The 24,873-nt window shown below is 37.6% G+C and overlaps 1 protein-coding gene across 2 annotated transcripts in view; it reads right to left on the bottom strand.

Annotated features, from left to right (window-relative positions):
• HECW2 (HECT, C2 and WW domain containing E3 ubiquitin protein ligase 2) overlaps window positions 1-24,873 on the bottom strand; it is a 449,194-nt gene that overhangs the window by 33,136 nt on the left and 391,185 nt on the right. For both annotated transcript variants that reach the window (XM_069070166.1, XM_069070167.1), the window contains 3 exons: window positions 19,557-19,666; window positions 7,432-7,552; window positions 4,091-4,204 (listed from right to left, as the gene is read on the bottom strand). In XM_069070166.1, coding sequence (XP_068926267.1) covers window positions 4,091-4,204; window positions 7,432-7,552; window positions 19,557-19,666 — 345 coding nt within the window. The remainder of the gene's footprint in view (window positions 1-4,090; window positions 4,205-7,431; window positions 7,553-19,556; window positions 19,667-24,873) is intronic.

Raw genomic sequence — 24,873 nt, 5'->3', positions numbered from 1 at the left:
AAAGGACACTCTTAAGGTCTCTCTTCCGAACTTTGGAAGCAATTGCATGACATGGCACAGGACCAGCCAGCAGGGCATGCCTCATCAGAGAAGGCGCTGTGCTCTATGAGCAAAGCAGAAGAAATAGCACAAAAGAAACATGAGATGCACAAATTTAGAGGATCCACCCCAAATGTTCAGATGGACCATTTGTGCCTGATCTGTGGTAGAGCATTCCAAGCTTGTACTGATCTGATCAACCACAGTTGGACACACTAGTAATTTGAGTCTAACACAGTGATGTCATTTTTGATCCTTTTCAAGAACAAAGGCCAAACACACACACACACACACACACACACACACACACACACAGAGTTTCTGGAGCAGCAAGGTCTTTAAGAAATGTTTGTTTATTGCTTGACCACCCTAAGGTGTTCACCAAGGCAATGGAAGACCTCTCCTACAAAACCCAAACAGAAGAATGACTTGCTTTCCAAGCGGTCCACTCACACAAGCCAAGTAATGCCCCAGGCATACCTCAATCCTTTCAGGGACCTTTATTTGAAAAACAAAACAAAACCAAAGTTTTGAGGATAAGAAATCTATATTGTCTAGATCAGTGGTGTCAAACTCAAATAGAAATGACTCCCTGGCTGCCGAATTGACTTGGAAAACCACAAATTAACATTATCTATGTTGTATTGTAATTTTATTTATTTTTGTCAAACATTTCCCAATTACATTTTAATTTGGTTTGAGCTGCACTGAGGGTAGGGGTTGTCACTTAGTGTTGGACTCATCTGGTCTAGATTATACCAAGCAGCTGGATTGACAGTGTATTGTGTTTGCCCATCAGCAAATTCATATATTGTACATGTACGTACATATTTACACATGCATATAACATAGATCTGGATGTTTGCAAATAAAGTGCTGACTACAGAGCAGAATAACTAGGATGATAAAATTAGCTAGTAATGTGCATTTGAGAAATGTGTATTTTGAAGGATTGATTCCAAGCAGCTTGCTGCCACAAAAGCCCTTCATATTAATACCAATATTTTCTTGGTGATGCCATATGGTATGAGATGTCACAAGTGTTAAAAGGATCAGCCTCACTGGTACATTGATGCCCCTCTGGCACAAAGAAAATGTATAGACAGTCTTGGATGAGAATCAGAGAGGATGAGAAAGTGTAGAGGAGTCATCCTTGTTCTGTACCAATAAAGGGAAGAACAACCACAGTATGAAGGGAATGAATTTTAGTTTTAAGTTTAAAACTGCACTAAGACTTTTGGGATACCTCATATAAAAACTGAATGCGGAAAACTTTTCCTGATTCTTTTTAAAAATTCTGTTAAATTTTTGTCACAAACTGAATCTACCGGAATTCAAGTTTTTCATCATTATAGCTTCACATGGAACAAAATGATGCACATATTTAAAGTTTTCAAAGCATTAAAAGGAAACGTTTCTAAAGGGCAACAGTACAGCTAAGGACAGCAGGTGGTAAATATTTCAGATTTGCTTTTCTTCATTAAAAAATATTTAAATCAACTTGGATTCCCAGTGTAAACCAGAGTGAAAGAATAATGAATGTTATTCTTTTTGAATGCTGTAGAATAATAATAAAAAAGGATATTATTTATTTAATGTATTTGGGGAAATAGAAACAAATGCTTAATTTTAAGTTGTTCCTATTTTCCTTCCTAGGAATAGCAACCTGTTGCTTTTTTCAAAATGTATTTGTTCCTCAATTCTACTTCTCTTTAAGACCAAGATTAAGTTATGTATCTAAGAAAAAGCCTCCAGCATAATACCAGAATGATGTCAACAGGATCTCCTTCCATATGCAGCTGCTTAGGGGTGAGGTCATGAAATCAGCTGGTCTTGTTCATGTAAGTATGTACCACTAGCGGATAGGCCAAAGTAGGCCCTGGGAACAGCCCACTTGTGGCCAGGATAGTCAAAGCCTCTACAAACTCTCCTCTTTCTTGTGTTTCCTGTGGATAAACTGTAGCTGTATTCATAGAAAAAGACAGGCACTAGGAAATGGGAGAGGAGAGATTATGTATGTTTATCAAAGAAAAGAGTGCCAAACCCATTCACTCTGGCATTGCTGGTGGAAATGGCGACTATATGTTCAATTTACAGGAAAGCTGGTTTAGGATAATCAGACATTACAATAATCTGTTTTCTTCAAGACCAGGGCACAATGGAACATAAGATCCTAGATTCAGAGTTGGAAGGGCCCTTAAAGGTCATCACATATACCACCCACATTTTACAATTAAGGAAACTGAGGCCCATAGGAGTAAAATAACTTGCCTAGGGTGGCACAGCTAGTAAGTGTCTGGGGCAGTATTTGAACCCCGGGTTATTGACTCCAAATCTAATTCTTCTTTTCACTGTTTCATGCTGTCTCTCACTTATGGCTTGCTAAGATTCCTCCAGCCACAGCTTCATGCTTAAAACTCATTATGTCACAATAATGCCCCATGGTAAATGAAGGTATGTAGGAAGGAAACTGGGGTGTCGGGTGAGGGAATTCATTCTCCCCTCACTGGTTAGGGCAGAGCATACTTAACATCCTATGCATAGCTGTGTTAAGGCCAAATATATTTCTTCATTTTTCATTGGCATATCTGTGTCTCCCAGTCACCTTAATGAATACTAGGCAATACTTTGGGAGTTCTGGTCATTAAAGCTATGAGACTCAAACCATTTGACTTCCGTGCTAATATTTTCACATTTCTACATTGATGACTGCCTTGTAAAAGACACATTCAGTCCAACTGCAGAAGGGAGAGCATGAAAAAAACAACAGGAATCAGTCATTAACTGGAATGACAAAGGAGATCCAAAGGCAAGAAAAAAACATCCACATAGAACACTGCCCTACAATACAACCAAAGGCAAAGAAACTTTATTGTACCGTGACCCCATCCAGCTCCTAAAGAACAGAGCAGGCATACATCCCTCAACTTGTTTGTCTGAGACGTCTGGCCTCAAAACCATGCAAATGAACGTCGACTGATAGAAGATGCTCTGAGATTTTTCAACATGCCTCCAATTGAAAGACTTCCATGGTGGGGAGCCTGGGATTTCTAAGCTCATCCTCACCCCCAAAAAGTCAAATGCAAGATTGGGACTGAGGAAACTGGGAAAGAACAGCAATGGGAAATGACAGGAAACTTGACAACTGTTGCGTCTTTCTTGTTCCAAGAGTTTTCAACTGTGTGGGAGTCTAGGACACCTTTATTGCCTAATCCTTATCTGTAGGTGCTTACTCACTGAAGAGTCATAAAGGTTTGATACATTTGTTTATGTCAGGTGGGTATTTTGCACGGCCTCTTTCCTCTCCCAAGGAAACAGAGAAACTGGGGGTGGAGCTAATTAGGGAGAGGACCCAAGAAACATTGCTCCGCAGGATCTCTTCAACCAGTAAAGGCAAAATTGACCTTGTCTAAACAGTGTAATGTTTTTTACACAACATACCACTGCACATAATTAAATAACATGGACAATCAAATATAAACTCTTCCGTCCCCCAAGAACTATCTTGTACCTCAAAAAACAATAAAGAAAAAAGAAAAGGGAGCCAAAAATTCCTCAGAAATTGTCTTCAGCTGAACATTCATAATCATTTAAATGTCAAATAATTTTTAAATACCTGAGGAAGGAAAGAAAAAAAGAGAAGAAAAAGGGAAAAAGAAAGGGAGGGAAATCAAAAGAGAGAAGAAGAAAGAGAAACAGATAAATAGGGAATGAAAGAGGGAAAAAAAGCATGGAACAAAGAAAGAAAGAAGAGACAAAGACAGAAAGGAAGAAGGAAAGATAAAAGAAAGAGGGAAGGAAGGAAGGGAAGAAGGAAGGGAGGAAGGAAGGAAGGAAGGAAGGAAGGAAGGAAGGAAGGAAGGAAGGAAGGAAGGAAGGAAGGAAGGAAGGAAGGAAGGAATTGGGTTTAAAGGTTTAAGCTTACATGAATGGTATTTCCTGCCAGAATGCTTTTCTGTTTCAGGCAACCACAACATGGTGGTGAAACATCCAGGCACAGCTGCATAACAGGCAACTTGTGCTCTTCAGACCACTTCTCTGTTCTACTCACCCTTCCTCTCCAACAAAGGTGACATAGAGCTTATTCCTCTGCAAGTCTTTTCTGGAATAGCCCATAATCTGATTAAAAGCATCTTCCAACAAATGATCTCTTCTGATGATTAACCTGTATGTAAATATTTTAAAAATACAAATGGTTTTCATTACTTATCCTAAAGGGAGGCACACAAGTATGTATATTATGTATTTACATACGTATGTAAAACATATACAATATATACCATCTATATACATTATTTCTCTCTACCTAAAACTATATATATATACATATATATATATTTAGTTTAACTTGATAATTAAAAGCACCACTTAGCTTATTTTCAAAAAAAAAATCACCAGCCATCTCTAACAGGACTGTGTTCTGTAATTTTTTTTTTTAAGTACATGTGAGAATACAGGCTGGTAGGCAGAGCAGCCTGCCTAGGACCTGGAATAATAACCCCAGAGAGTCCATTGTGCACAGTGAAATGATTTTTTTCCCCCAAGAATGAAATGCTTACCAAATAAAGCACATACAACTTTTGTTTAATAAAGGAATTACAACCCCATTGGGTAATGTTGTAGGTCTCACTGTACTTATGGAAGGGATCTAGTTACTTAGTGCCTGAGGACATAACTTAGACAACAAGGAGAGAAGATATCCCTCCAAAAGAGGTTTACAAAGATTTTTAATTTCTATTCTAAATTCGAATGTCCATATCTTGGCATTCACTAAGACAAAGGCACAGCTGAGTTATATTTAAAAGTCTTGAATTAAGAGTCTAATAATAATAATAACAACAACTAGTATTTACAAACTAAGTATTATATGCCAGGCACCGGGCTAAGTGCTTTACAAATATAATTTTATTTGATCTCCTAGCACCCCAGATATTTAGGTGTTATTATTATTCTCACCTTCCAACTGAGAAAATGGAGGCAGACAGACATTAAGTGACCACCTGTTGGAGGCACAATCAAAGTTATTGCTAAAGATGTTTCAGGTTGCTCTTAAAGTAAATGACAACACTTGGAAGACCATAAAGAGGACAAAAGACGATGAATATGGTGTGCTGTGCCAAAGAGTGTTAGGCCTGGAGACAGGAAGACTACATCTTGCTCTTACTAATTGTATGGCCCTGGGAAAGTCATTTAACCTGAGCTTCCTCAATGCTAACCCAGAACAGCAGGACCCATAGCACCTAACCTCATAGGGGGAATCCTAATTCCAATCCTGCCTCGGACACTTACTTCTTGTGTGACTTTGCACAAGACTTTCCCAAACCTGGGTTTTTTCATCTGTAAAATGAGAGGATTGGACTGCATGGCCTCCGAGGCCATGTATGATTTTATAAACCTCAATACCTGCAGCCTAGAGTGGGGGAAGATGATACTCTTTCTTCGTCTTTTTCCTACTGATGCAATGCTGAGTTTCTTTGCATTGATTCTATTCAATTACATTCAATTAAGTCATTTGTTAAGGGTCAATTATGTGCAAGGAAGGAGCTTTGCTAAACATTCTTGCTAAAGAGCCCTCATGGGTGGCCCTGGAAGTGCCCTCTGGCACAGCAAATGGCTGCCAATGTCAATACAGTTGCTTGAAGTATAACAGAACCAGAATAGATCTTTGAAGTCATCTGATCCAATTTTCATTTCACAGAGGAGGGAAAAGGTTCAAAGAAATCCTGTGGTTTCCCAAGTTCACAAAGGCAGTGGCAGAACCATGATTCGAATCTGGGTCCTCTGACTATAATTTCAGTATTCTTTCTACTGTATCATGATGCTTCCCATGTGCATGATAGATGGTAAGATTTGCTTTTGTCTTTGTTAAAAACTCCAATGAAGGTCCTACACCCCATACACCCTACCTCTCTGCTATCTGCCCACCACCAGCAATCTCTTCTGATTCTCCCACATAAACAATGGAGTTTCTACTTGACTTCTGAATGAGTGATGGAGATAGGGGCATTTCCCAAAGCTTTTCTCTCATCAACCCCCAGGTAGCTAAGAGGCAGCTATTTAGTTAGATGCATTATTTGGCCTCTATATCCTTGGTTTCAGTTGGGTGTAATAATGTCCAGGCCTGTCTGTTGCTGACTAATAGTTTGGTCATCCAGTAATAGGAGAAATAAGAAAGATGTTTCTCGTTTTCCTCTTCTCTAAGAATTCAGTTCAAAAGAAGGTCCATGGCAGCAATCAAAGGATGAAAAATATCTACTGCTGCTTTGTACAGTTCCTGAGGCATGATGGTTATACTGGAAAGTCCTGAATTTGGAATCAGAATCACCTAGACCTGTGTCCTGTTTCTGCCACTGACTAAGATGTGTTACCCTGGGAAAGTTAATTAGCACTCTGAGCCTCGTCTATAAAATAAGGATAATAATATATGCCCTCCTTATTCTTACAGGCTTTCGGTGAGGATCAAATGAGATTATAGATGTGAAAATGCTTTGTATGGTGCTATATAAATGTGAGAATTATGAATTATATAAAAATTATGGTGTATCTCTTGCTACCTTGTAAGCAGCTGTGAAAGAGTTTGGTACTGTGGAGAAATGAGACTTCCATCTGGGTCTATGAGGTCTTCAAATGGGATTGTGGTCAGAAATCTGACCTTGAACTCTTACCAGAAGCTACTTCTTACATCACTGGCTCATTTGGATGGCTGAAAGTGCATACCAGCAGGAAAAATACCTTCCTTTGGCACTCTCAAATGACATCATGATAATTGGCCCCAACCTATATCCTCAAAATAGGGAGAGGAAAACTGATTTTTGGCACACCCTATACCTGTACTGGTAGTCCCAAATATGAAGGAAGTTGTGTATGGATAGGGAGCAATAGCATTCTTTAATCACTTAGGATACTTAAAGATTTCTTTGTAAATTGTAAAATTCTCTACAAATGTGGGCTATTATTATTTTTTATTGTGTGGGAAGAAATGAAGATGAAAGTTATTAATGCTTATGGATGAACTGGGGTAATAGTAAAATTTAATTCATGACACGTTGAAAGGCATCTGGAGCATACATTGTATGAGTTATTGAGAAAAGATGCAATTTTAAGAAGAGAAAAAACACAGTTCTCTCCCCAACTGTAATTTTTTTCTTGCAGCACAGTGAATGGTGGTATTTTAATGCAATAAAACAAACCAAAAAAAGCTTAAGATTGAATGGTACATTCTCGGAATTAGGTTGATTATATAATGCTCTCATTCAACAATGCCAGGACACCAGTGGAAGACTAAAAGGCAAAGCCCGGTCATATTCATTCAGAATTGATTTAGTGATTTTCCAAACACAGGTCATTTTCTGATCATCTACAAATCTAGTTCCACAGATCACTGTCACTTACTTTAACTTCCCTGGCCCTTGTCCATATCCTTTAGTTTCCAACTTCCTGTAGAAGTTCCGAAGTTTGGCTTCAAAATCTCGTTTGTAAGGGGCGGGAGCTCGAGCATTGGCACGCTGCGTACCTGTAGTCAAGGACATAAAGAAGACAAACTGGAAACGGCACAGCCTTAGGTAACCAGCACAGTGAAAACTCTTCCCAGAAGTCATCATTTTAAAAAGGACTGCTACATTTTTAAGAACAAAATTATAAAGTAAAGCTGATAGCATATTTAACACATCCTTTTAATCTCTTTTAAAGTTGAAGGCATAATTAAACTTAACAGAGCTCTCAAGTGATGCCTTCTCTGCAAAATATGTCATTATGTCAATGTTAGTCAATAATTATCAACTCCAAGTTTTAATAGGCAAAACAGTAAGAATGTGTTAATGAAATATGTTTTTTTCTTTAGCCCAAACCAACATGAGTCAGACAAGTAACTCAGTTCCAATGGGCCACTGTTCAGTGTGTGGAATCTCTCAGCTTGATGCTGGGATGATATAATGGTAACTTGACAGGGAGTTACAGTATGAAAGAATGTGGGACAACAGGCCAAAAATAATGGATTTTCTTTTCATAATTCTCTCTGAACTCCCCCATAAAATCAACTTCTGTCAGACATGCTCCATTACTAAAAGCGAATTCAGACACATAATTATATAAGAAAAAGCAAAACATTTTGTAGGGTAAAACTTAATCCTGACATAAAACCAGGAACTGACATTAATGCCAAGGACACTACTTCTGGGTGGGGAAACAGCACAGGGGTGTTAAATGTCATTCAACAGTATGTAAGCATTGCTAACAGTATAAGGAGCCCTACCTACTTATTTTTCATGAGAAGCTTGTTTAGTGTCACAAGGATGACTGACAAGCTGGGGCACAAAACTGGGAGAGAATGTGGATGTCAGACCTAGAGTTTTGAAAAAACATGGATATTTCCTCTAGAGAAAATAAAATCTCCCATAAAATGAATAAAACAAAAAAGATATGTACCTCTCAAATAGACAATAGGAAGGAAAGAAGGAAACATATTTACTAAGTGCCTACTCTGTGCCAGGTACTGTGTTAAGAACTTTACAAATATTATCTCTTTTGATACAACAACCTGGGAGATCTCTATTTTACAGTTGAGGAAACTGAGGCAGATAGCGGGCAAGTGACTTGTCCAAGGCTACACGGATAATATCTAAGGCCATATTTAAACTCAGATTTTCTTGAGTTCAGTTCTCTATCTACTTTGCCACCTACCTGCCCCTACTAATAATTCAACAATACATATATATTGAATGAACAAATCAATTGAAAACAAATGAACAAACAAATGCTTACTGAGTGACCAGCATTCTGATGGGCAACATGGAGTATGCTAAAGTATGGGACGGTATTGCCCCTCAAGAACTTGACACCATAGCCAGGAAAGCATAGCTAATGTGTGTGAAAACATCTGAGAATAAATAAATGCATGGTGACCAGGACTTGGGAAGTGATAGATAAGCCTGGTTCTCTCTGCCTTGAAGAGTATCTGCAGTATCATATTTGGTTCTGGGAACCACATTTTAGGAAGGTTATTGATCAATTAACTGACAAACATTTCTTAAGTGCCTACTCTGTGTCAGGCACTGTGATAGGCAATGGGAATGGATAAGCTAGATGGTATCCTAAAGAGGGCAAACAGGACCATGATGGGTCTTGAGATTGTGCCATATTCAGAGTGGTTGAATCATCTATGGATAATTAGTCTGGAGAATTTTCTTCAAGTAGATAGATGAAGGGAGCTCACATTTGGCTTAACCCCAGAGACAGAACTAGGGGGAAAGCTTCAGAGACAAATTTGGCTTGATGTAAGAAATAATTCTCAAATAATTAGAGCTGTCCAACAATGAAATGGGGGTAGCTAGGTGGCACAGGGGGCAGTTAGGTGACACAGCTGATAAAGTGCTGGTCCTGGAGCCAGAAAGAACCAAATTCAAATACGACCTCAGACACTTACTAGCTGTGTGACCCTTAATCCTTTTTGCCTCCGTTTCCTCATCTATAAAATAAGCCAGAGAAGGAAATGGTGAACCACGTTAGTATCTCTGCCAAGAAAATCCCCAAATCGCAGAGTCAGACGTGACTGAAATGACTGGAATAGGCTGCCTCAAGAGGTGCAGGGTTATTAGGACAGCTAGGTGATTGGGTGAATAGAGTCAGGAAGATATGAGTTCAGATATGGCCTCAGACACTTACTTAAGCTGTGTGGGCAAATCACTTAATCGCTACTTGCCTCAGTTTCCTCATATGTAAAATGGGGATAATAATAGCATCTACCTCCCAGTATATTGTGAGGATCAGATGAAATAATAAATGGAAAGAATTTAGCACAGTGTCTAACACATAGTAAGTGCTCTATAAATGTTATTTGGTTATTATCATTATTATTATGCCTCAATGGTGGTCTTTACACAGAGAGTAGATTACCACCACTCCAGCACATAGTAGAAGGGATTCTTATTCTAGTATAGGTTAGATCAGATGACATCTGAAGTCCTTTCCAACTCTGCGTTGCAGAAGGGGGGAGCTGCAGAAGGGAGAAGGGTTGGAGATCAATATGGGTTGGAGTAGTTGAGCAAAGTTTCATAAAAACCAGTGGTTCTTGAACTTTGTTTTAGCTCATAACTTATTCTTTGTTGTGAAGAATTACAACACAACATGAGAGAGATTGGAGATTTCAGCATGCCCATGTGATTGCAAGAGCTGATTCCATTCAATTCATAGTAGACTGCATGAGCACAGCTACTTGTAAATTTAAGGTCCATATAATTCAGGGCACACCTAGAAAAACTTGTGGTCATCAACAAACATTTATTATTTACTATGGTGTCAGGTGTTGTGTTATGTGCAGAGTATTGTTGTTGTGGATGCTGATCCTTCATTTTCCAAAAGTATATCACAGGGTGATGTCCTATGTGTGAATTGGATTTAAGTGAGGCAGAATTGCACAAAATTGTCAGCCTCACTCTTCCAGAGTCATCAAAATCTAAAGGCAAGACAAAAATCAGAATGATTGGCAAGGGCCCCAGGATACAGTGGATGACCTTGGCATCTTCTGTGTCTGACCCAGCTCTAAGATTCCACAGAGCCTCCTTCAGTCACCTTCATGACCCTTGGAACAAACTGTTCTCATCCACTCATTCCACCAGAAGAATTCTTCACATGCTTGGGGTGGATATCACCCTAACTTACCTATGAGTTTGAGACCTCTCAGCTACCTTCAACCTGGTTTAGCCCAGCTGCCAAGATGCTATTACTGGAGTATGGATGCTGCATATGGTACAGCTTCTTGGAGCCACAAGTGAGAGTTAGATGAAGGTGGACACCAAAGGTAGATGAGCACCTCTGTAAAGGGCTAGGCAAGCCTCACACCAGACATGCTAGTCCTCCCTGGACACCTATACACCCTCCCCCCCAAAGGATACAAAGAGAGGCAACGATGTGCTCCCTGCCCTCAAAGAGTTCACATGCTAATGGCATGTATTTGAGAAGCACAGATAAAGAAAAAGAGCCTTGACATGGGCCTTGAAGCATTAGGGGAATCTAGATAACTGGAATAGAGGAAAGACAGCTTGGTGGGGAGGGAAACTGGGGGGGAATTATAAGAGCTGAAGCGGGGAGGTAGGAATATACATCCCCTGTACTGTGAGCAGTGAGCTGCCTCACATGAAAAAGCAGATATTTTATAGCATGTAATAGTAGGGAAATAAGGTTAAATAGGTAGAAACGAACCCGATTATTCAGAGCTCTGGGCCTTCAAAGTCAGGGAGATGCTTTTGGTTTTAATATCGTAGATAGCAGGGAACCTTTCTAGTCAGAGATATAATGAAAAAAATTCCCCAAAAACAAAAATACAAAATACAAAACTTCACCTAAGGCAAATAATGGTGACATTGGAGGGGTGGGAGAGAGGAGGTTCGCTTGGCGAGTGTCATGAGTGGAAGAAAACTCATGTTTTTGCACTGTTTGTGGCTAGTTGCTTCACCAAAGGGAGAAAACAAAGTTCTTTGTCATTTGGCGGGGGGTATTTGGGTGGCCATGGGAGAAAATAATGAACTACCAGGTGTATGAGCTAGGCAGGAGATCAGTACTGCTGGTAGTCAAAGTAGGCAGCCAGATGGACAGAGAGAGGGAGAGGGAAGGATAAGAGTGGATAGGTCTGGGGGAATGGGCTCCCAGGTAGCACTTACCCTCTAGCAATACCCTCTAAATTTTCTAGGCTGAAGCCCCAGCTGCCCCTTCCTAATCCTGGCTGTAGCTTGTTGAAGGGGGTTGGGGTGGAGATTCTAACTATAATAGCAGTGTTTACAAAAGATTAGTCTGGGAGTAATATGGAGAGGAAAGAAAGAGAATGAAGACATAATAACCATCTAGGGAAGTTGTTGCAATAATCCAAATGTAAGAATGTCTCAGATTCCCAACTCCAATTAATCTAAGCAACAAGATGCTTGACGCCTTGGTCTGGTGAGACCACCTTTTGATTAAATCAGAAACATCAATCAAAAGTATAATCTAGGTGCAAACAAGTCCTTATTCATTTTGGAAGGAGTTAAGTCACTGGATGAAATCAGGCAACAAAAAATATTGGAACTGGTTTAAAGAATTAGACATACTTCTGTGCTTAGTCATATCACAGAAGGTACTTAAGTGTTGGGAGAACTTTGAAGAAGTAGACCATTGTGCCTATAATCAAAGACTATTGAGGGGAGAGGGAATGAGCCCAACGATACTCCCCCACTTTCTCTCCGAACTCTCCCCAGTTGCCCACATCATCAGGGAAACTGAACTGGCAACAAACAATGTATATAGCTGAAATTGAGAGAGGAAAAACTAATGCTACCATTTTTACCTCCATTTTACAGATGGAAGTTCAAATGAATTGCCCTGCTCTATACAGAAAACTCTCCAAGAGAGCTTAAGTCATTCTCCTAGGTTTGCTCAGAGAATACATAAGGTAGGATTCAAACCCAGATTTCCAGACTCCAAGTCTGTCCCTCTATTTATGATCCCTTTTCGATGTAATAGGATAGTTGGGAAAAGGAGTCAGTTTCAGGGGAAAGATAGTGAGTTCAGCTTTGGGCTTGTTGAGTGTGTAGTGATGATGGAACATCCATGTAGAAATGTCTGATAGCCATTTGGAAATATGAAACTGGAATAGATGTATAGGAATGGGGGGGACCCCACAAAGGGCAGAGAGTACAGAGCTGTGGGGATGTTATAGTCATAGGATTAGAGGCAAAAGAAAAGCCAGCTCACAGTATTGAAGAGAATGAAATGGAGCCCCTGTAACAGTTAACCACATTAAATATATAACAAATCATCTATTTGCCTTTTCCCTACTATTTAAGATAGTTAAAGGGAAATGTGAGATGCCATGATCAATATTGAGTTCATAAAATGAGCCTAAGCTCCATTTTCATGCTAGGCAAAAGGATCCCATTCTGAAGGCTCTGGGGACTGAAACTTTTCAAGTCCACAAATATCTTTGAAATGGTTCTATTATGGAAAAATTAAAAATCACTCATGCATGATTTCATGGTTAAAAAATTACCCCTAAACGATTCTGTCCGGGAATGACAAATTCTTGCTGCAAGTCAGCTGTAAGTGCCAAGAAACTCCAGGATAAATACAATAATTACTTCTACTCTGGGAATCAACCATATTCCTGAAAGATTGAAACAATGCAATTGTGGTGTTAACATGACCACAGAAAGAGAACCAAGACAAAATATCTTCATGAATGGATGTTTTATGCTTTTCATTTTGAGAAAGAAAACAAATGTGCTCTCTTGATATGTATATATTATATATAGTTATAAGTCTCTATATACATGTGTCTGTCTATATGTCTGTATCTTTATATATGAAATATGAGGAAGTGTGGCATATAGTATAGAAAAATAGAAAGCTAACCTCAGATCTGAGAAAATCTGTTTCTCACATACCCTGGCTTGGTGACCTTGGGCAAGTCTCTAGCCGATTCTCTAAGACTGTAAGTTTCAGAGAAGGTGCCAACTTGAATCGGTGGATGTGTGTGTGTGTGTGCACATGCTCATTCAGGAATTTCCTATACTACTAAAATCACAGGTCTATCCCTACATATATGAAATAGCCAGCTAAAATATTGGTTTGAATTCCTCCTCTTTTGTCCATCTTATGTAGGAAGGAATCTCTTTCTAGCATTCATTTCATGGTTTGTTTGTGTGTGTGTGTATGTGTGTGCTAGATAGCACAATAAGATAATATTTTATACTATGCTAATTTATCCATACATAGTTGCACATTCCAACTCAATCCAATAATTTCCTTAACATAGAATTCCATCTGACAAGTATCATATGCCAAGGTACTGTTCTAGGTGCTGGAGATAAAAGCACAAAATGTGAAACCACCCCTGTCTTCAAAAGTTTATATTCTATTAGGGGAAACAGCAGAACACAAACGAATATAATGCATATGTAAAATAATTTGAGAAGAGGGGGCAGTTGGGTGGTGCAGTGAAGAGAGTGCCAGGCCTGAAGTCAAGAAGACTCATCTTCCTAAGTTCAAATCTGGCCTCAGACACTTACTTGGCTGTGTGACCCTGGGCAAGTCACTTCACCCTGTTTGCCTCAGTTTGCTTATCTGTAAAATGAACTGGGAAAGGAAATGGCAAACCATTCTAGTACCTTTGCCAAAAAACAAAACAAAACAATATCAAAACAAACAAAAAAACCAACAGGGTCACAAAGAGTCAGACACTGAAACTACTGAACAACAACAAAACAAACACAAAATCTGAGGAGAAATTCTAATAATTGAGGAATGAAGACAGATGGGAGGTAGCACTGTAGAGTGTATGAGGAAGAGCAAGGGGAAATACATCTGGAAAGACAGGCTGGAGCTGGATTGTGAAGGGCCTTCAGTGCCAACTGGGGGTTCATTTTCTTGTCCTAGAAGCAAAAGAGAGCAACTGCATCTTCTTGAACAGGGAGTGATATGGTAGACCTGTGCTGTAAGTATCTAAATTCAGCACTTCGGTGGATTGGATTGTAGAGGTACTAGAACCAGGGAAACCAATTTATAATAATCATTAATATTTCTATAATACTTTAAGGTTTGAAAAACATTTTGTATATGTTATCTCATTTGAGCCTCACATAGGTGCAATTATTATTATTATTATTATTGGTGGCAATTAGGTTGAAGTGACTTGCCCAGGGTCACACAACTAATACATGTTTGAGGCCTCATTTGAACTCACGTCCTCCTGATTTCAGGGTGGGTGAAATCCACTATCCACTGCATCACCTAGCTGCCTGCATAGTGCTACTGTTAAATCAGTTTTACAGATTAAGAAACTGAGGCTGATTAAGTGACTTGACCAAGGTCACACAGTCAGTAGCTGATTTGAACTTAAATATTTCTGATGCCAATTCTAACATTCTAACCACTATGCCATTTAGTTTCAATTGTAATAGCAACAGATGATAGGGACCCAAACAAGGATGGTGACTCTGTGAATGGAGAGAAGGACAGAAGCGGGATATGTTGTGGAAATGACAAGTAGAAATGACAAGATTGGTGTTCAATTGGATATGAGTGAAGAAAAAGGCAGAATCAAGAAGTTGCAAATCTTTGTGACTTGAACAATGAAAAAGTGAATTTTACAGAAATAGATAAGTTTGGGAAGGAGGACAGATTTGGGGGAAAATAGTGAATTGAAATTGTTTCAGGTATTTTCCAGTTTGAAATTCCAATGGAACAACCAGATGGTGACATCCAGCAACTGGTAATACAGGGCCAGACCTTAGGAGACAGATAGATATATTTAGGAGCCATCAGTGTTGTCTTTTTTCTCATGTCAATAACTACTAATAATGAATACCATCTACCTACGAATATCTGAAGAATGTGATAGACAACTCTGAATGCTAGGGAAATAAGGACTCCACATGGCTCCTAGGGTGTGGCACTGTTCCATCCTGGGACTTTCCATGCATCTATCTGGATTGATTTTGAGACTAGATATTTGCCCTAGGTTTTGCTGGGAACTCTCTTTCCTCTGGGTCACTCCACGGTCAAGTCCTTGGAAGGCTATGCATGGTACCAGTTGTTTCCAAATCCTTTTATTTAAAAAAATAGAAATCCTCATGCCAACTTAAACATCTCCTGTTGGCACCAAATCTAGCTGAAGACCAATATAATAATTGGACGAAACAGTAAAGATGGCTACATCCTGATTATATGGAGTTTAGGCTTTGGGCAGTCTCAACCATCCAAAATACAGGTAAGAATCAGGAAACAAGCAAAAGAAATCTCTGAACTGTGGAAATCGGCATCATAATGCCTACGTGCAAATGTTCTGACATTAAAGTTCAATTCAATTCAATGAGCAAGAATTTATTAAGTCCTTACTTTGTGCAAGGCATTGTGCCAAATACTGTGGAAAGGAAAAACAAAAACAAAAACAGCCCCTACCCTCAGGGGGAGAGGCAACATTTACACAAAAATAGAAATACAATATAATTTAAGAGGAGGAAAACACTAATAATTAGAGAGATCAGAAAAGAGTGATGCCTTTAAGGAAGCTAAGGGGTAAAAGTAAGGAGAGAGTGCATTCCAGACATCCAGAACAGCCTGGAAAAAGGCACTAATGTGGCAAATAGAAATCTGAGTTCAGGCTGGTTTGGAGGGAATATATGTGTAAGGGAGGTAATGTGAAATTCTAGAAAGGGAGACTGGATAACAACTGTAAATGCCTTCAAATACTAAGACAAAGATTTTGTATTTTCTCCCAGGGTCGATTTGATGGAAACCACAGAAGTATCTCCAGTGGATGACTGATCTAGTCAGACCTGTACTTTTAACAAGATTATTGCAGCAACTGTGTATAGGATGGAACAGAGAGAGAAAAGGTTTTAAGCAGGGAAACCATTTAGGAAGCTATTTTAATGGGGCAGGTGAGGGGTGATAAAGCTCTCCTCGGGGTGATGGCTACGTGGAGTAGAGAACAAGGACAGATTGAAAAGATGTTGCAAAGTTTGAACTGACAAGATTTGGCAACTAGTTTATATATGGTGGATGAGGGAAAGAAAGGTTAGCTCTGAGGTAATAAACCTGGATGATGGGAACGGTGATTGAGGATGATGGAGGAAACATGAATTTTGGATGAGGAGAAGATTTAGAAAGGAAGATAGTAAGTTGAGTTTGGACATATTGAGTTTGAGATGCTTATGGGACATCCAGATGGAGAAATTGGATTGGAATTTGGGAGAGAGAAGAGGGTCAGATATGTAAATTTTGGCATTCTGACGGAAGCTGGATGATCATTTGCCAGGGTTACTGTAGGAATGATCTCTATCACGGTCTCTTTGAACGCATAAGTTCTATGATGTGCTTTGGTAGAAGAGATGCTCAGAACCCATCAAAGTTTATTTTGTACACAAGTCCAATAAAAATGTTTTTTTTTATTTCTTATGCCACAAAATACTATTTATATATTTTAAAAATGAAACCTACAGAGAGACAAGATAAGTAGCCACTGACAGAGAGGGAAAAGATGTTAAAGCTGCTATAGTTCAGCATAGCACATCATAATGATGACTGAGTCATCAAGAAATCATATTTATCTTACTCTGAAAAGGCAGTAAAGTGTGGTTGACCAGGATTTTTATAATGAATTATTAAAAATTAAAAGGTTTTTACATTTAAATGTGTAAACTACCTTTATCTGAAGGTGTTCACATAAGAGAACACATCTCATTATTTAAATGGTAATAAAAATAACATGCTGTTACAAATGTTTCTTAAACTGTTTGGTCCCATATTTGGAATAATAAATCATATGAAGTTTTAAAAGATCTTTTCCTGTTGGCATAGCTGTAGTTGAGGCTGGCATTAGAATTATCCCACAAAAACAAACACTCCAATTCCAAGATTTTGATAAATTTTAGGTGAGTGGTCTGACAGCTGCAAAGAGAATGAATAAAATTTTCCATAGCTCCTATCACCATTTTTGCTTGCAGAAATGCAAATGTACTTGAGATGAGAAGCACTTTGAAAGGATTACCAAGTCTCTAAAGGGGTTTTTTAAATGATCATTAAATTTTAGTAACTTTTAACAATATTATTTTCATTGCAGCCTGAAGTGGTAAAGTTCTAGAGAAAGGAGTTCAGACTTCTTTGGGTCTGTTGGAAATGTTTCTTTCTCAAAAACCCAAGGGATAATTTTAAAAGAAAACTTTAATCTATTAAAAAGCTTAAAAGGATCTCCATCAGATAGTGTTAGCTGATCCTAAGCCTTTAGCATGTGAAATCAGTTATAACGGTTCCCACTGGTATCAAGCAATGCATACCAACTTCAAGAACAAAGAAGTACCACTAAAAAGAGAACTGGCCAAAAATATGGAGATCATTCTTCCCCAAAATTAAAAAAAGCACCCAAATATTCCTATTAATGTCATGATATCTGGGTTATACGTATTCTCAGAAAATATGTTATCCTAAACCTGAGAGTCCTGAATGTGTTTCATCCTAACATAAAATTCTATTCTGCAGTTATGTCTTTTATATATGATCTTTGTACAATTTATCCAAGACTGATGCTTGATAGATTTTAGGTAGTTTAAAATGAAAGTATCCTATATAGGAAGTAACTAACTTCTAAAACACTAAATAAGAAGACTAGGCATCTTGGTGATTTCTTATGTTTTTCTTCATTATTATTTCCTCTTAATCTCTGCTTTTGATGATCCTCCATTTCTACTCCTCAATTCATACAGAGTAAACACTGATGATATTATGATTGTTTTGTGGAGATGAATTATGTTAACTTAAGTTTCCCTGTCATCCCATAATTAACTTGTAATCCTAAATGAAAAACTGAATTATGTGACAATCTTTGAAGGACTTATTATAGAGAAACCTGAGCTAGCATTTGATAAAAAAATTCTCAGGATTCCTCAGCTTCATTTGCTTCATCTATAAATGAGGAGGAGAGTGGTTCATTACATGATCTGTGAGGTCCTTTCCAGATCTAACTAGTCATTGGGTCTATAGGTCTTGAAAAACAAGGATGGGAAATATCTCCTAGGTTGACATGAGCTATCAACATCACATATCACTTCAACAACTTAGAACTATTAGTATCAGAAGTACAAAAATTTAGATTTAGTAGAAATTGTTATTATGGTAAAGACCATTAGAAATGATGGAATGACCCACAAGGCAATGTAGAAGGATAGGGGAATGGTTTTACATATTCTATTTATCAATAGCATTTGTAAGTAAGCCATCACAGAATAAGGTTTTTGGTATATGAGTAAGCAGGCTGTGGCCTATTACCAACAATGATTCATGCGTAAGAAGTGGTATCCAACATATCAAGGAAATTTATGATCACAAGTCAAGTTTTCATTTAGTAAAAGGAGACAAAGATGGCAGACAATCTTAGTATTACATTGGTACCAAAAGAATGTTAAAGTCCTCTAGCAGACTAGGTAATATAGGTATTCTATAAGGGATATGTAGAAGGTCATGAACAAGAATATCATAGCATGAGAAGGGATAGATAGATTGCAATCTGTATCAATGGAGGTAATGCCTGTATCATTGAAATCCTTGATCCGTCAAAGTATTTAGAGATCACTTCCTGGTGGTAGAATGATTTATTTTTCTCCATCCAAATGGCCCCCTGAATGAGAAGGGATTATTTGAGATTCCTCAAAATGATAATGGGTAATTTCCATGGCATATGAGTAAATTAAAATAGGCAATTTTCATTGTTGCAGAACACCAAACATAGTTTATCCAAACAAAAAGAAAATGACCAACAAACCTGTCACACTATTGGCAATTTATTTCATGCTCTAGAATCTTGCTATTTCTTTATCCATCATAAATAATTCTAGAAATAAGTTAGTTTGAAATATCTAAGAAATATGAGAATAACCACAGAGTTACTCAGGTAATAACGATTAAAATGACTTCCCAAAGTATTCCCTCACTTTGCCCCTGGTAAAGAAAGGACTCCCAATGTCAGTGTTCACTCCCCAAGTACCACTTGAGCTTACCTGGAGAGTTCTGAGGTGAGGACACAGGGGAACTGCGCGGGGACTGGCAATAGCTGGGGTGGAGTAAGGCATGTGGAGGCACATATGACATTATCTCTTCTTCGAATAAACTGGGAAAGACAAGAAAGGAGAAACTGACTACTACCAGAGGCCAAAACTCCTTACTTTTAAAATTCTGAGTATGACAGTTATTCTCACTCTATCATAATGTGACTACTCTCACTCTCCTTTCATTCCATAGGGCTTATAGGTTATATTCAGGAGGGGTCTTTCAGGTTATTTTTGTGAAGAAAAATAAAAGTCTGCTTGAATCTTCTTTAAAAGAGGTGGGCATCTGTTTGTGAGGTGTTTTTGTTTTGTTTTTAAACATCTAACAAAAGTTTATTCAACAATATCATGGAAAGGCAACTCAACAATGATACACTGTTGGTTCAGGTTGGCTACAGTTCACCTTGACACTCCCCTCACCCCTACCCCCTTCCAATTCCCCAAGGGTGCACAATCAGAAGATTTTTTTTTACTTGAATGGCAGTGGGAAGTTAGTCAAGACTGATTACTTGTAGGCTGAGATTTCATGCCTTAGGAGGCCTGGAAGTTAGATTGGTTCAAACCTTCATTCCCTGGACCAATCAAGTCTCCAAGATGGTCTTATTATCTTTTAAAAAAAATTAATTAATTTATTTTTAGTTTTCAACATTCACTTCCATCAGATTTTGAGTTTTAAATTTTCTCCCCCTCTCTCCCCTCCCTTCTAGCCAAGATGGCATGCAATCTGATATAGGCTCCCTATATACATTCATATTAAACATTTTTCACATTGGTCATGTTGTAAAGAAGATTTAGAACCAATGGGAGGAACCACAAGAAAGAAGAAACAAAACAACAAAAAAGGGAGCAAATAGTATGCTTCCATCTGCATTCAGACTCCAAAGGTCTTTCTCTGGATGGGGATGGCATTTTCCTTCATGAGTCCTTTGTACTTGTCTTAGATCCTTTCATTGCTGAGAGAAGCTAAGTCTATTCAAAGTTAGTCGTTGAACAATGTGGCTATTACTATGTACAATGTTTTCCAGGTTCTGCTCACTTCACTCAGCATCAGTTCGTATAAGTTTTTCCAGGTTTTTCTGAAGTTCTACTGCTCATTATTTCTTATAGCATAATAGTACTCCATTACATTTATATACCAGAACTTGTTCAGCCATTCCCCAATTGATGGGCATCTCCTCAATTTTCAATTCTTTGTCACCACAAAATGAGCTGCTATAAACATTTTTGTCCATGTGGGTCCTTCTCCCATTTTTATGATCTCTTTGGGATACAGACCTAGAAGTGATGCTGTTGGGTCAAGGGCATGCACAGTTTTATAGCCATTTGGACATAGTTCCAAATAGCTCTCCAGAATGGACTTAGAGTCACTAAGACCTGAGTTCTGTTGTTGTTGTTGGGTAAATCACTAAACTTCTGTCTGCCTCAGTTTCCTCATCTGTAATATTTAATAGTACCTACCTCCTAGGGTTATTGTAAGGATAAAATGACATAATATTTGTAAACTGCTTTGTAAATATTAAAGAGTGACTTAAGTGATATTATTGTTATTATTATCATTATTATAGATAAGAAATACACTAATTTTTTTCTTAGCCTTCTTTTCTCCCTACAAATAATTAACTTCTTTATTTGTTTTATTTTATCCTGCTTTTACAAACATGTGGGAGCATGTAACATTAGGACAGTTTGTAATATTCTTTTCAGAATGGTTTTGCTTGTGTTATTCTCCTAAAGATATTAATTAATACCTACAGAGAAGTTCGGAATATAGGGATCCTAGACTTTCTTTTTTAAAAATAATAATGATGGAGAATTGCATGGGTTTTTAATACTCACTATTTATCTCAAGATAAGAGACAGGTACAAAGATTTTACAATAGATGCTTTTGCAATTTATCTATATATGAATGCAGAAATATGTATCTACACACTATTTTTATTCATTCAAGCTAGGGAAATTATGATCTGCATTCTTCCCTGCTTACTGATAAAATCCAATAACCAATCATTTCTAAAGATGAGTACTGAAATTGCTTTTTTTAAAAAGGAATTATCTACGGGTTCAGAGCATATTTTATATGAGATGAATCTCTGAAAGGACTAATGAAATTGAATGAGCTATAACAAGTCCAAGCTAGTCCATTTAGAATTCTCTGTTCGTATAAAACACACAGTGAGGAGAAAAAGAGTTATTTTAAATTGGAATGATTTCCTAGAGCAATAATCTTGAAATTGCAACTTTATCATAATCTTTTCCCATTTACCACAAATTATTTTCCTTTTAAGAAATATAACTATATGGAAACACACACTCTCCCTTACCATTGCACTTGTGGATAAATTATTTGAGCATCAGTCAAATCACCCAAATTTAAACATATAATCAAAATAAATTCTGAAGAACTGAGGCATAAAACTATGAAGGCAACTTTCCACTGTCCCATTATTGTCACCATGACACAGTGATTAAACATCCAGGCCTGCTGAGTTGCATATTAGAAATCAGTCACTAAATAAAAATCCTAGGAAATTAAAATAAATTGCCATTCTTACCTACAGTCTTTTCTTCTCTTTTTCAATTAGGGAATAGTATGTATAGGTTTCTTCCCTTTCTCTAAAATGACCATGAGTTTTAAAAAGTATTTTTATTTTCCATAGGATAAAATATTAACTTGATTTTTCAGTATGAGTGAATTTCAAAATCACTTGTTTGGCTAAAGTAAAGAATGGGGAGGATGCTTATCAATTTTTGTACTCTTCCAAAGTGCAAATAATCTAAACAATGACATGGTTTGAAATATTTAGCATCCTACCTTGAAGCTCATTAAAGTGTAGATGGTGACTGGTATTTTCATCAGTTTGGCTATGACAAATTTTTCCTGTCTTCAAGAATAAAATTGTTCCATTTAGATTTGCCTAACACAGTCCAGGGTGTGTTGAATGAAATCGAGCAGTTGTGTTCCAACTTGATCATTGTTACATAAATAATTTGGGGGATGACCAAAATGTGGTGGAATGCATAGAATACATATGAATGCACACAACTTTTTCCCTAAATCCCAAACATACCATGTCCTATTTTAAGAACTGCCTCAGTCTGTCAGTTCCCCTAAAATATAATCTATCAGAAAAAGTGGCTATTTGGAGAATCATTAATAAACCTCTTAAGAACTGATAAAAACACATGATATTTAGGAGCTCTGTTGCATAAATAATTTGTCTTCTATTACAACTCCTTTAAAATCTGGATTGAAAGAGCTTTCTTTACTGAAGCTGTTGAACATGTTTTTAAACATACATGTAAGGACCACAGGTTGACGGCAGAGAGAACCAATAGGGATTTATTTATTTTAGTAGACTGATGATTGCATTAGTGTAGGAAATTCTCTCCACTTACGCAAATCAACACCTCATCTTTAATTTATAATCTTAGAAAGTTCCTTGGGCCACTGAGCCCATGGTCACATAGCTTATATGTATTATAGGCAGTATTTGAACTCAAGTCTTCTTGACTTTAATGTTCAATCCTTTACATAAGAATGCTTTTCAACTTTTTAATATGCTTAGAAATGATATTTGCCAGGCAGCTATTTTACAGTGTAATAAGCATCATTATGCCAAGAGTTCCAACTTTACTATTCCCCATGGCATCTAGCATAGTCCTCTGTACTTAGTAGACACTAATTTCAAATCTAAGTATCGATGAAATTGTCTTTCAGAAGCTGCCTCTTAAATTAACTTTAGCTCCAACAGTTATAAGAAGCTACTTGATTTTCCCTTCTAAAACTACTTGCTGTAATCTTAAATTAGATGCCATGGCACCTGTGTGAAGATTTAAAAATAAATTTAATTATTGCCTTTGCTGGCATTTTTCATGGGTTTCACTCCTTGAGATATTATCAAGTAACATACCACATTGGGAAAAGGCTCTGTAAACTCTTAATTAAACAGTTATTTTAACTGCTCCATAAGGAAGAATAATATGATTTTATTTTAGAGATCAATAATTTGAGGCAGATTTAGGAGAAAGGGATGAGAATTTCAAAGAGTCCAATTTAAATTTGATGTCAGAGGAAAAAAATTTAAAAAACCAAAAAACTTCCTAACATCAGAGCTAGTCCAATGTGATATGAATTGCCTAGAGACTTCTTTCTTGGAATACGTACTGTACTCCTGTACTCTGTACTCCTCCTTCAAGCAGAAGCTGTAGGACACTTGTCACAGTGGGGATTCCTATTATCACTGACCTTCCTTCTAACTCTCAAAATCTGTCATTCTGTGAGGCATCAGGCAGTCAATTACCAGAGTCAGCTAGGATGCGCCTGGGCCACAAGAGCGATACTAAAGAGTCCCACCAGTTCTTATTTACCTCTGGAATAAATTTTACATTTCTCGAATGGCTTAGTAAGAATTTTTTGTATTGTTCTATTAGTGTTGGACTTTCTCAACACTGAACATAGTCATTATCCTTTTCTAGATAAATTATAAATGACAATAATTATTGACGAGTTCTTTCCACTTCTCTCCAACCACAGCAAGTCTTATCAACAACAATGGAGACAATTTGATCAGCATGTTTAAGAACTTTCAAGTTGGGTATTTAGCATTATTGGCAAAATGACAATTCAAGTCCCAAATGCCCACACATAAGCTCTCCAAACCACACAACTAAGTGGATAAGTTGAACTAGCAAAGGAGAGCAAAGCACATTTTTTGGATCTATATGACAGTGAAAGGTGACAGTGATCTTCGCTTGTTCTGAAAGGCTATAACTATCCGTTCTTTCCTCTGAATGAGAGTTAGTCTGGGTTGTCGATGGATTATATTCCCTTCTTAGAACTTTGCCTCTTTTATCTTTCCATCCCTTTCCACCTTGTCTCCCAATAATGTACAATTTATAATTATAATAATAAATAATAACAAAATAACAATATTAATACTGATACAAATATCACTTCAAAATGATCATAAATTTAGAACCAGGAAAGGATCTTGGAGTTGTTCTAGTCTAGTCCTCATTTTAGAAATGAGTAAACCAAGATAGGTAAAGTGACTGACCCAAGGTGACACAAATAAAAGAACAGAGCCAATGGCAGTGTTGAGACATAGGACTTTGATTTCACATCTCTTTGGTTCAGTGGAATAAAACTACTTTATTTGGAACCAAAAGATCTATGGTTGACTCTTGGCCTTGATACTTGTTACCTGCTTGTCTTTGGGTCTTCGTTTTCTCATCTTCAAAATGAAAAGGGTAGACTAGAGAACTGCT

Source organism: Petaurus breviceps, unplaced genomic scaffold, assembly GCF_028583685.1.
Source record: "Petaurus breviceps papuanus isolate PSGF00001 unplaced genomic scaffold, PetGlider_PUasm1.0 90804, whole genome shotgun sequence".
NCBI lineage: Eukaryota > Metazoa > Chordata > Mammalia > Diprotodontia > Petauridae > Petaurus > Petaurus breviceps.
The sequence above is the reverse complement of the archived record's forward strand: the minus strand, read 5'-3'. Positions and strand labels throughout refer to the sequence as shown.